Source organism: Hemitrygon akajei, chromosome 5, assembly GCF_048418815.1.
Source record: "Hemitrygon akajei chromosome 5, sHemAka1.3, whole genome shotgun sequence".
In the NCBI taxonomy this organism is placed as follows: domain Eukaryota; kingdom Metazoa; phylum Chordata; class Chondrichthyes; order Myliobatiformes; family Dasyatidae; genus Hemitrygon; species Hemitrygon akajei.
The window spans coordinates 29,624,141-29,637,850 of NC_133128.1; the positions used below are offsets into that span (position 1 = coordinate 29,624,141).

At 41.9% G+C, this 13,710-nt stretch overlaps 1 protein-coding gene across 1 annotated transcript in view; it reads right to left on the bottom strand.

The window, feature by feature from the left end:
• Positions 1-405: 405 nt before the first annotated feature.
• LOC140728626 (uncharacterized) overlaps positions 406-13,710 on the bottom strand; it is a 99,862-nt gene continuing 86,557 nt past the window's right edge. The window contains exons 8-9 of the mRNA XM_073047628.1: positions 5,655-5,905; positions 406-1,510 (exon numbers count right to left, since the gene is read on the bottom strand). Of these exons, the coding sequence (XP_072903729.1) occupies positions 1,505-1,510; positions 5,655-5,905 (257 nt within the window). The 3' untranslated portion in view covers positions 406-1,504. The remainder of the gene's footprint in view (positions 1,511-5,654; positions 5,906-13,710) is intronic.

Sequence of the window (13,710 nt, forward strand, 5' to 3'; positions counted from 1 at the left end):
CAGCTCTGAACACACAGAAACCACTGAAACCCAAGTACACCCCTCTATAATCTGGAGAAGTCTTGTCAGAAATGTTCATAGAAGAGTTGCTGCCAAAAAATCATTCCTTCGAGGTGGAAACAAAGCCAAGAGACTCGCCTACGCACAAAAACCCAGGACGGGTGTGCTGAACGATGGCAGCAACTACTCAGGAATGACAAGTCAAAATTTGAAATTTTTGGCTCAGACAGGAGGCAGTTTGTCTATGGAAAAGCTGGAGAGCGATACACAGATGCGTGTCTGCAGCAAACAGGAAAACATGTCAGAGGTTCCCTGCCGGTTTGGGCCTGCATTTCTGCAAATGGAGTTGGTGATCTGGTCAGAATTAATGGAATCCTCAATGCTGAGAAGTACAAACAGATTAGATAGATAGATAGATACTTTATTCATCCCCATGGGGAAATTCAACATTTTTTCCAATGTCCCGTACACTTGTTTTAGCAAAACTAATTACATACAATACTTAACTCAGTAAAATCCATCATGCAATACCATCAGGGAGGTGTCTGATCAGTCCTAACTTCATTATGTGTCTAAGACTTCGGCACAGTACTGTTTTTTTTAAAGTAGAAGATAGGTTCCTAAGATTACAATAGTTGCTAAAACTTCCATATGTGAAAATAGTTGCAAATCCAGAAGGAGGGTCATTTTTAAATTTTATTATCCAGTGTCATTTATGCAGGAAAATGCCCACCCATTACATAAATCCACACAAATTTCAAATCCTTTCAGGCTATAAAACTGAAAATGGTTTCCAAAACAAATTACTTCGGAAGTGCACTTAATTCATTGTTACAGGTTTGTAGTTCTGTCATCTGAACAGATACATTTTTTTCTCAAAACTTTTTATTATTATTATTCAAAAATACACAGGTACATCAAAGTAACAATACTTACAATGCCTCAAAAAAATTATCTTAAAAATTGAAAATTGTGAATAAAGAACCCTACTAAGCAAGAAAAGTGAGTGTGGTGAACTACATATACCTGTCTGGACACACCCCTCTGCGTGTCCTAAAAGAAAACCCACTGAGCCATGCGTCAAAAAGAAAGCTTCTAAAAAATAAACATCAAACCACCAACAAGTAAAAATATATCAAAACAAAATTTACACTTAGATCGTGGAGGAAATCTATCAGTTAACTGAAATGATAGTAACAAGCAAATGTAGTTCTGTCATCTGAACAGATACACTGGGTTGCATAATTACAAGCTGTTCATAAAGAAGCTTTCACCTGAAGATTAATATACCTGATTTTCTAGTTGTTTACTCAGATTGGTGTGTGGATGAGCCCAAAGAGCTGTTCAAAAACACAATAGGTAAAGTGAAGAATTGCATCGACCCAAAAGTCCCACACTTTGGCCTGTTGTCCAAAGGAAGAATTCTGAGAGTTCAGAAGCTGGAAGAACCATTCGCAGATGCCTTGCCCATTTGTTCACCTTCTGAGACTCCAACTACCACTTGCTAATACTGGAATGTGTTAAGAAAAAAGAATAAAGTCAGCTTTCTGTTAAAAAAAAATTGAACAGTACAACAAAGATAAATACATTGAATACCAGGAGTCTCTTCAAAGACCCTATTGTATCCACCTCCACCACCGTTGCCAGAAGCCCATTCCACGCACTCGCCATTCTCTACATAAAAAAACTTACCCCCTAACATCTCTGTACCTAATGTATTTATATTTATTGTGTATTTTTATTATTGTGTTCTTGATCTTACTGTTGCTATTATTTTTGTTTGGTGATATGAAAACATTATTATTTCTGAGCTGTATCGGATCTGGAGTAACAATTATTTCATTCTCCTTCACACTTGTGTACTGGAAATGATATTAAGCAATCTTGAATCTTGAAACACTCAACATGGATTTATCCGACACCACCCATGAAGTTGACTCCATCAAAGACCAAGTCTGATTCTTTTTCTCCAGCGCTGGTACACAGTGGGTGCAATGTGTATCACTTACACATTTACCCTTAATTAACCTAGACAATGACAAGCCTCCAAGCCCATAACACCGAGAAGGAAAAGGGCAGCAGGCCATGGAAACAGAACCATTTGCAGGCTCCCCTGAAAGCTGCACACAAGCCTAACCTGGAAGCAGATCACCTATCCTTCACTCCCACTGGATCTACAACTTCAATTACCCCCTTAACAGGATTGCTTTATGAGTGTGTAGTGTGTATGTGTAGGCTTCTTAATCTCGATAGACCATGGATTTGCACCTTGATAAGTTTCCAGGGTGCAAGCCTGGGCAAGGTTTTTTATATATATATATATATTATGGGAGACCAGCAGTTGCCCAAGCTGCAAGTCGCCCCTCTCCACACCATCAATGTTGTCCAAGGGAAGAGCATTAGGACCCATACAGCTTGGCACCGGTGTTGTCGCAGAGCAATGTGTGGTCAAGTGCCTTACTCAAGGACACAACACGCTGCCTCAGCCAAGGCTCAAACTAGTGACCTTCAGATCACTAGACCGACGCCTTAACCACTTGGCCATGCGCCAACACTGATGAGTAAGGCAAAGGTCAACTGACTCTGAAGACTAGTGGTATTCATTTAATGTTTAGATGTTCTTTACAGCCGCAGTGTAGGCTTCGTGTTGCTTCTCAGGGTTTTAGTTAATGGCCCTGTTTGGCCCAGAGTTTATTGTTTAGTTTCCCTTTAACACTGTTCATGTTAAAATCTATGGACTACCATCCTGCTTCAGTGTCTCTCACTCTGCACTTACGCCATATCCAAACCAGGTAGCACTCTGTTCATTTATTATATTATGTATCCTTGGATGTTAAGCTCCCACAACTCAGTGATGCTCACAACATCATACCCGCCAATTTCTAACTGCACTACAAAATCATCTACCTTATCCTGTATACTATGTACATTCTAATAAAACACATTCATCACAATTTTTGATTTTGTCCCAATGTTATACTTCAATTCATCCCACTGACTAATGTTGCCCTATCATCTGCCTGCTTTTCCCTCACAGTCTCACTACACAGTGCATCTAATTGCTTACCAACTGCACCATCCCCCAGCCTGTCACTCTGGTTCTCATCCCCCTGCCAAATTAGATTAAATCCTCCCCAACAGCTCAAGCAAATCTGCCCACAAGGATATTGGTCCCCTCTCAGATTCAGGTGTAACGGGTCCTTTTTGAACAGGTCATTACTCCCCAGAAGGGATCCAAATGATCCAAATAACTGAAACCCTGCACCTATTCCTCAGCCACGCATTCATCTGCCAAATCATCCTGTTTTTCCCCTCAGTGGTGTATGGCACAGGCAACAATCCTGGAATTACTACCCTGGAGGTCCTGCTTCTCAGCTTTCTAGCTCCCTATATTCTCTCTTGAGGACTTCCTCCCTTTTCCTATCTATGTTGTTGTACCGATATTCACCATGACTTCTGGCTTCTCACTCTCCCCCTTTAAAATGCTATGGGCTCGAACTGAGACATCCCTGACTCTGGCACCCGGGAGGCAACATATCATCTCTATGTCTCCTTCACATCCACAGGATCTCCTGTCTGCTCCTCTATGGAATCCACTATCACTACTGCATTCCTCTTCCCAATCGAGCAACAGGGTCAGACTTAATACCAGAGACCTGGTTGCTATGACTTCCTTCCCCCACCAGAAGTATCCAAAGTGATGTAATTATTATTGAGGGAAACAGCCACAAGGGAACCCTCAGCCACAGGGGTACACACAGGGTTCTTTTCTCTTCTCCTGACAGTCACCAGGTATCATCCCCTTGCATTTTAGTGGTGACTACCTCCTACCTATCACTTCCTCCTCTCAAGAGCTGAAGGTCAACTAGTGTAGCCCCATTTCCTCAACATGGTCCCGTAGCACTGCTGATGGAGTAGTGTAGGGAAGGGTATAATTGTGCACGTTGGTAGAATGAGTGAAACCACAGAAAATTCAAAAATCAGAAGTGCAAAGTGACTTGGGAGTCCTCATGCAGGATTCCTTAAAGGTTAACCTGCAGGTTGAGTCACTGGTTCAGGAAGGCAAATACAATGTTTGCATTCACTTCAAGAGAAATAGAATATACAAGCCAGGATGTAAAGCTGAGGCTTTATAAGGCATGGGTGAGACTGCAGTTGGCAAACTGAGCAGTTTTGGGCCACTTCTCAAAGACAAGATGTGCAGGCATTGGAGAGGGACCAGAGGAGGGTCATGATTCCAGGAATGGAAAGGTTAATGTATGAGGAGCGTTTGATGGCTCTAGGTCTGTACTCAGTGATGTATAGGAGAAAAGAGGTGGATCTCAGTGAAATCTACTGAATATTGAAAGGCCTAGATAGAGTGGCTGTCAAGATGATGTTTCCTACAGTATGGGAGTCTAGGACCAGAGGACACTGTGACAAATTAGAGGGATGTCCATTTAGATTAGGAGGATTTTTTTTATTATTATTATTTATTTATTTATTTAAAAGACCAGAGCATTGTGAATGTGTGAAATCCATTGCTACAGATGACTGTGGAGGCCATCATTGGGTATATTTAAAATGGAGGTTGGAAAGTTCTTGATTAGTCAGGATGCCAAAATTACAGGGAGAAAGTAGAAGAATCAGCTTGATAGGAATAATAAGTTAGCCATGATCGAATGGCAGAGCAGACTTGATGGGCTGAATGGTCTAATTCTCTTATGTCTTAAGGCCTTTTCCATCCATCATCTCCAGGCTTCTTACTTCATCCCCTCACACACCTAGCAGCACCTATCACCTTCCTATCCCTCCACCTTCTTGTCCTGGCTTCTTCCTCCTACGTTTCCAGTCCTGATGAAGGTTCTCAGCAGAAACATCAACTGTTCATTCCTTTCCATGTATGGTTCCTGGTCTGCTGAGTTCCTCCAGCACTTTATATGTATTTAATATGTTTGATGTTTAATATTCTGTATGTTCAAAGCTGCTTTTTGCATGATTTGTTCTTTATCACACGTTGGGTGTTTGATGTTTTCTTCAATTAGGTTCCATGATGTTTCTTTTTTGTGGCTGCATGTGGGATAACAAACCTCAGAATTGTATGCAGTATACATACTTCAATAATAAATTTACTTTGAACCTTGATTTTGTATTTCACCACATCTGTATTACTATATTTGGTGTTTTCTTCTAATTGAATTCAACAAAGGAATATGATTTCACAGAATGACAGAATAATTCCATTCAGAATTCCAAGCTCACAATTCAGCTCAACCCCAGTTAGTAATACTTTCCAGTCATTTCTCTACGGCCCATTAAATTCATTCCTTTTAGATACTTAACCAGTTCTTTTTAGATCTATAGAATTAAAACTCTGTCAACTACTACCCCTGACAGTGTATTCCAGATGGTAAACACAGTGTAGAAAATTCTTTCCTATGTTAAATTTGAAACAATACCCCAAGAGATGAGTTAGCAGCTTTGATGAATCATTTTGCCACACTGATCTTATCCACCATTCTGTTAGTTACAGCAACTTGATTTTCATCCCATTTCACGGCTCTTTTTTACACTCCCAAAAATTAATCTAATAAGAAACAACCTCCATTTCAAGTATAACATGGGGTTCTTAAGAGAACACTTTCTTGTGAAGTACATCTTTCTTGTCTACTTGCCTCCTCCAGTTCTTCCTTTGGTATTGGGTGTGGGAATTGCAGATTGGTTTCAGCTGTTGATGGCTCTCCGTTCGTTTCTGTTATACTCCAATAGACCAAAGCGTAATCAATAAGTTGCTGTTTGTCCAACAATGGAGAAAGCGCGAAACCTTGTTTATTTAGGTAGTTCAATATATCCTCACGCAGAACCTTCCTGCGTTTTAGGAGCTCTTCTGCACTTTGGCTGTGGTTCAGAATGATACCGATGAGGTCTGCAAGAAAGTTCAAGAATATGTAATTTATATGCACGCAAATGCCTAATCTCAACATTTCAATGCAAGTAAAATAGAAAAAGAAATTGTAAGTACAATAATTAGCTCACTAAGGTAAATAAGAATGAGAAATTAAGATATTACTGTAATTCAACTAAAAGGAAAATACCCTGATTATGCACTCAGTGAGGGAGAAAAATGGCCACAGTTGCCCGGTTTGCTGCCTCTTACTCAGGGGTTGAGGTTTAATCCTGACTTCCTCTGCTGTCCATGCAGTCTGCACTGTGACCAAGTGGGTTTCTTCCTGGAGATGGATTTCCTTCCAAATTCCACATGCAGACTGGAAGGCTGATGGGCCACCGTAGTGCGTGGGTAAATGGAGGAACTTAGGAGCTGAAGGGAATGTGGGTGGGTTAAAATAGGATTAATGAGTGTAAATGCATGCTTGATTCTCAGCACGGACATGAGGTGAAGGATCTTTTCTTTGCTGTATGACTTCTATTATGCTTAATGACAACAGATAGACATTCTAAAGCAACTTACAAATTGCTGGAGGAAATCAGCAGGTCAGGCAGTAGCTATGGAAAAGAGTAAACAGTCAACATTTTGGGCTGAGACCCTTTATTGGGATTGGAAAGGAATGTGAGACGCCAGAATAAGAAGGTGCGGGGAGGAGAGGAATGTGATAGGGGATAAGTGAAACTGGGAGAGGAGGAGGGGGTGGAGTTGATTGATGAAAGATAAAGAGCTGGAGAAGAGGACAGAAGACCATTGATGAGAGGGAAGAGGGAGGAGCACCAGAGGGAGGTGATTGCAAGTAAGGAGATTAAGTGAGGGAGGAAAACAGGAATGGGGAATGGTGAAGTGGGGGAGGGAGGGGGGTCATTACCAGAAGTTCAAGAAATCGGGTTGGAAGCTATCCAGACAGAACCATAAAGTAAAAACACAAAATGCTGGCAAAACTCAGCAAGCCAGACAGCATTTATGGGAGGAGGTAGTGACGACGTTTCAGGCCGAAACGTCGTCACTACCTCCTCCCATAGATGCTGTCTGGCCTGCTGAGTTCTGCCAGCATTTTGTGTTTTTATTTATTTCCAGCATCTGCAGATTCACTCGTGTTGCCAGAATATAAAGTGTTGCTTCTCCAACCCGAGTGTGGCCTCATCAATACAGTAGAGGGGGCCATTGACTGACATGTTGGAATGGAAATGATAAGTAGAATTGAAATGGGTAGCCACTAGGAGATCCAGCTTTTTGTGACAGACAGGGTGAAGATGCTCCATGAAGTGGTCTCCCAATCTACGTCGGGTCTCACCAATATACAGGAGGCCACACCGGAAGCAGTAGATACGATCCCAACAGTCTCACAGGTGAAGAATCGCCTCACCTGGAAGGACTGTTTGGAGCCCTTAATGGCAATGAGGGAGGAGGTGCAAGGAAAGAGTAAATAAATGAAGTCAAAGTCAAATTTATTATCAAAGTACATACATGTACAAATAGTGAATCTTTGCTGTGCTCCCTGTCCTTAAAAAGGAGCTTGTAGGGCGAATTAAAACAAAAGGGAAAGAGCATTGGACGAGTTTAAATGCGTGATTGATGTACTATCAGTATGTTCTTTCTCTCCATAACTCCATGAAACCAGTGCTTGCACACTGCCCCACAGCCCTGTGCAAATGAAGTGAGAATCCCTTACTCTTTATTCCAACACTCCCATAATAAATCCTAACATACCATTCACCTTCCTGTTCTCCTATTGCATCCACTGGGTTTCAGTGACGTGTGCACAAGGACACCCAGCTTCCTTGAACATTAATACCATCCAATTTCTTGCTTGCCATTTACAAAGAATTGAAAATACACGTGGACTAAGAAGTTAACTGTCCTGTGCTATCATCAGTGGGATCATCAGTTGATCTGCCACCTGTCTTCAGGAGTTTCGGACCGCTTATGATCAAGACTCCCTCGAGGTGGTGGGCCAGCAGTGCTAAAGCACCACCTCCCACTGGTGAGCTTAACAACTTGGCATCGGCCTCTGGCAGAGTTGTTGGTCACTTCCATCCAACAGATAGTCCATTCTTCAGGTGTCTATGCAGCTATTGAGTTTACAAAAGATGGATACACTGTCTATCTGCCCCTCTGGACGTACTTGGTCCACACCCATGATGATCCTGCCTCAGCAACAGACCTGCTGGTTGACTTGATCTCTCTTCTAGTAAAGCCAAGGTCACGCAGCCACTTCTGGAAAGTGAACGCAATAAAGCCACGGCAACCTACTTCGAATGGATAGCATGAGACCTTCCACCCTCTGTCCCTGCACTCTGATCTTAATTCTGCATACTTGGTTAACTTGTGCTCATGGGCTTCATCGATGTTGTCTTCCCAGGGGACTGAGTTCACCAATAACCACTTCTCTACTGGTATCAGACCAGATGATTATATCTGGACGCAATGTAGTAAAAACTATTTGCTCTGGGAAACAGCCTTTCCCATCCAGGTTGGCCTTGACACACCAATCATTGGCTGAAGAAAGTATACTTGATCGTGGGCTTGTGCTGTACACCCTTGAATTAGAACCTTCTTTCACAAATGATATGCAATGTTCTGTGCAGCATGGGGCATGAAATAAGTTGTGCTGCAGTACTCTCTGCTCAACCGCTTCTGTTACAACTTTGAGAACGTTGTTATGTCTCCAAGTGTACATGCCACTGGAAAGATTGACTCTGCAGGCACTCAAAATATGCTGAAGTGTTCCCTTCTCGCCACAAGCAGCACACCTGTCTCTCATCTTCATACCAGGTGCTGAGGTTGACAGGTGTTGGGAGCAGGTCATACACTGCTCTATATAGAAAAGAAATGCGGAGTGGTTCCATCTGCCATAGGACATTCCAAGATAGATGTCGTTGTTCAACACTTTCAACACAGGACCAAGCCCCTTGTTTGGTCAGGCCAGCTGCTTTAGCCAACCTCTTCTATCTCTCGTATTTCATGTGTTACAAGCTCACAATGCTCCTTACCTGTAGAAGATGACCACCACTTGTGGGTTGTCCATCCAAGTCCCTGGTGGCCTAGCTGGGTAGCCCTGACCATCTCCTTGTGCTTCAATCTTGACTCTGCCTCATCAACTGCTGCCCAGGCTGACCACTTCCTGCCTAATCTCACATCCAGCTGGATGTTCTTGATGACAGGGTATTTTGTGTCTCAAAGCATCAAGAATGATCCAACCTTGGCTACCTTGACCTCAACAAGGAATTGCACTGGGATGGTAAAGCTTTGTCTGGCTACTGTGAATTGCAATATTAGTGAGGCTGCTCGGTACTCCATGCCACTTCTTCACATACTTGTTGATCTTCCGTTCCATTGCCTCAACATGGGACATTGCCACTTCATTGACAGTTAGTGGCACATTATCCGTGGCATCAGTCCGTACTGCAAGCACCACAACTTCAACTTGCCAGGCAAACCACACTTGTCGACAGACATCAGACTTCTGCTGATCTGTTCTCCTGTCTCTTGAACCCTCTTGGCGTCTCTCAGCTCCTCTGTGTACCATCACCTGAGGCTCTTAACTGGTTGGTCCTGAATGGATGGAATCTCCTCTCCACAAAGGGTGAAATGAAAGTCAACCAGCTTTCCATTCCTAAAAACAAGGCTCCTTGACTTCTTGGTCTTGAACTTCATTCTTCCCCAATCTATTAGCTCCTCGAGTCTAGATAGTACGCTTCCCACTGCCTCCGTGCTAGGACCCAAAAGGTTGAGATCGTCCATGAACGCACGTATTGGTGGCAACTTCCCTCTGCCATCAAGTGCGACACCTGGTCCCACTGATTCTGCAGCCCTCACAATGACCTCCATGGCTAACACAAAAAAGGATGGGTGAAATCGCACATCCCGTTGGGATACCAACGTCCAAACTCTGCCACCTAGTTGTAAACTGCTGAGACGAAAACCTCATCCGGAAATCGTTGTAGTACTGCATAACGAAGTTCCTCACCTTCGCACGAATCCATTGGAATTCCATTACAAACTCAATCAGGACATGGGGAACGGAACCATACGCATTTGCAAGATCAAGCCAAACTACAGCTAGATTTCTTCTCAACTTTTTCGACTCCTGGATGGTATGCCACATCATACTAGTATGTTCAAGGCATCCCGGGAAGCCTAGTATTCCTGCCTTCTGCACAGATGTATTTACCACTCCATTTTCTATCACAAATGAAGATATTCTTTCTGCTAGAATGCCAAACATAATCTTCCTCTCTACATTCAGGAGTGAAATTGGTCAGAACTGATTCAATGTAATAGAAATCTCTTCCTTCAGGATGTATACTCCTTCAACCTCACTCCATGACAAAGGAACAACACCTTGTCTCCACACCACCTTTAACAATCTCCACAAGTATTTCCTCAGCTCTTCACACTTCTTGAACACCTTATATGGCACTCCATTAGGTCCTGGCACTGAACCTGACCTTGCCTTTTTGATGAACTGCTCGACTTCTGCCATTTTGGGTTCTGACAGATCGACCTTCACTCCTGGCTCGGTAGGCTTCACAAGCCCAGAAATGTCAGGCAAAGGAGCCTCCCGTTGTTCGTTACAGTAAGAGCTTTCCAGGTGATCCTCCAGTTCTTGTTGAGAGATATTAAGCTGCCTAATCTTACTTTGTTCAAACAATCTCTTTGTGAACTGGTGAGGGTTCTCAAAGAATGCCTTTCTTGCCTTCTCTCTCTTCTTTCACTTTTTACGCTGTGACTCTGCACGACGGAGTGATGCTAACTTTATTTGAAACTGCTCTTGGAGACCAGCAAGCCCTGGCTTGTCACCCTCACTTGCTACCTTCCACCTCTGTCTCAACGATCTAAGCTCTCTCCTCAACCTACTAATCTCCTTCTGGCGCCTGCTTGGTTGCTGTGTAGGTTTTGCTTTCTTCAACTCAACTAAACCAAACCAAACCTGTACTTTCCAACATTATAAATCATATCACCCATCACTTCCAACTTTCTCTTTGATGTTCCCGAGAGTGTTCTCCAACATCATACTGATATCCTCATCAAACACACGCCAAGCCTTCTCATCTGCCATTGCTGGCCATTTGACCTTCCTCTTCTTCTCTACCACTTCACCACCGCCATCATGCAAAGAATCTACCTGGGTACCGTGGTCTGCAACCTGACCTGGGTTATCTCTCGTCTGACCTGGAGTATGATGACTCTCTCCAGAGCGAATTGCTGTGGCTTGTGTATCTGTGGTCGAAAAGACCACATCTTCTGTGCTTGAAGTAATTTCATCTTCATCCACTGGGACGGAATAGCACTTCAACATTGCTTGGTGAACTCGTAAACCTTTAAATGCTGGAGAACGCTCTCCCACACCAACACATTGGACACTCAGAGCCTCTTATCCTAGCTCTTGGTCATAGTTGTTCCCTGTGTTTTCACAGAGTATTCCACAATACTGTGTGTTTCTGTTTTCTGCACTGAAGTAAATTACCTCATTCTCCACATGATATTGCATACCTTCATCCAATTCCCTCAGCTTGTCTACATCTCCCTCAATTCACTTTACTCCACCTCAGTACTCAAAATACCACTAAATTTTCTGTCAATAGGGAAATAAGAAATCACCCACATAGATTGTGAAAAGCTGGACACCACACAGCTCTGCCTTAAACTGCTTGTCACAGACTGCTAATCTGAAGGGGTCCTGTTTATTCCCATTCTTTCCTTTTTGTTCAATAATCAATATATTTTGGCATGTTTCTTCCAATTTCATATTGTCTTCACTTTTACCAACCTCCTGCATGGAACCACATCAAATTCTTCCAGGAAGCTAAATACACAGTAGAATAGTGAGCTGGTTCCCGCTTAACTATTCTACTATGCACGTCCTCAAAAAGTACTTCATTATTTTTCTTTCCCAAATCCACATCGATTCTGCCCAATTCCATTATAGTTTATTTGGAAAACATTTAAACCATTAATATTCCTTATTGATTCGTGTATATACTGTTTCTGTATATTCCAACAACATGGTTGTATCTCCCATAAAATAGCTTTAAAAATTGATTCTGAATAGGGCATACACAAAATAAAACTTATGGTAAACTGCAGTGATTAAAATGATCTATCGTGGTATCATGTGTCCCACAGTGAGAAAGGGTGACTTCTGACTGTGAAACTTCTCACTATCTGAATGCCCAGAGCATCAGGCTTCCTTTGAAAACTCTTGAGAGACTATTTTATCCATGTTGAGAGTTCTGAGAGCCCTCTTTAATAAAGTAGGTTGGGAAGGAGGCGACTGCATATGCCATGGACAAAAATGCAAAACCAGTTTTCACCTTCATCAGATTGGTGGATTAGCTGTAAATAGTACTCTAATTTAAAAATGTGCTTAAGAGCTCTGCTTTCAGATTTTTTCCTCTTCAGCATCACTGAATACACAGATAATGAACTGAGCATTCATTGCAAACATATCATTTCTGATAAAATTAAGTATGGCTGCAATGGTACAATTACTGTGCATTAAGCCCAAAACACTGGAGTGATAATGCGGAGGTTGGTAGTTTCTTGATTAGTAATGGTGTCAAAGGTTATGGGGAGGAGATAGGAGATGGAGTTGAGAGGGATAATAAATCAGCCATTATGGAATAACAGAACAAACTTGATGGGCTGAATAGCCAAATTCTGCTCCTATGCCTTATGCTACCTTATTAAGATTCATTTACTTGCAGGTATTTTCAGGAAAAGAACCAGGGGAAAAAAAGCAGATTAAGAAAAGGGTTAGAGGAACTAACTAACATTTAATGCACTTGCACCTACCTAATCATACCCTACTATTTTCTGGCCTGTTTCATGGAATATAAACAGAGGATTCTGGTTAACTGGGACATATCACTTTGATCCAATTAAGTGGCTGCCCCAATTAGTTGAAGTTTCATGAAAATAGTTAAAAAAGGTATAATAAAATTGAACTACCATTTAACTGAGAAACAAATCACATATTGAAGTGAAATATGGAACAGATTAGAACACTACAAATACCACTACAGTACTATAAAACTATTAGTTCCAAACAGTCGTCACAAAGGAGCTCATCCAGCAAGTACACTGCTGTGTTCCTTTTATTGACTGTAAATAAACAAAATCAGGGCAAACTGCATTGCCTTCATGCACAGTCGATATTTTTCAAAATATCAAAACCCGCTACTTCATGATTCTCCAACTGTCAGCCCATAATGCAAGCAAACCCAATTAGCACTATTTTAAAATTGTTTGCTCTGGTGTCTAACGGCCACACAATTGCACACGACTGATACTAGTTAGAAACTTTTCGACAACAGTCTCTGGCGGTTCCAGGGTACTAACTCTTTCTGAAGCTGGTAGTATGGGACTTAAGCACCTCTGGTTGTTGAGAGTGAGAAGCATTCACTGAACGTTTTTGATGAAATACGCAATAGAGAAAACTGAGCATCAGTAGATTTTGGGTAATTTATTTGTTCATGTTCTATATATTATTTGTTTACATTTTCTAATTATTTGCATGATTTGTTCTTTTTCAGACACAGATGCTTATTGGTCTTTGTTGTGTGTTTCTTGTGAATTCGAGTATGTTTCTTTGTTTTGTGGGAGTCTGCAAGAAGATGAATCTCAGAGTTGGATATGGTAGACATACTTTGAAAATAAATTTGCTTTGAACGTTGTTTTGGAATAACATTTTTCTTGTGTCCTTCACAGTTTCTGTCCATTATTAATTACATTTGAAGCAGCGTGGATTTACTACCTTTGTCAACAATTTACTTCCTTTT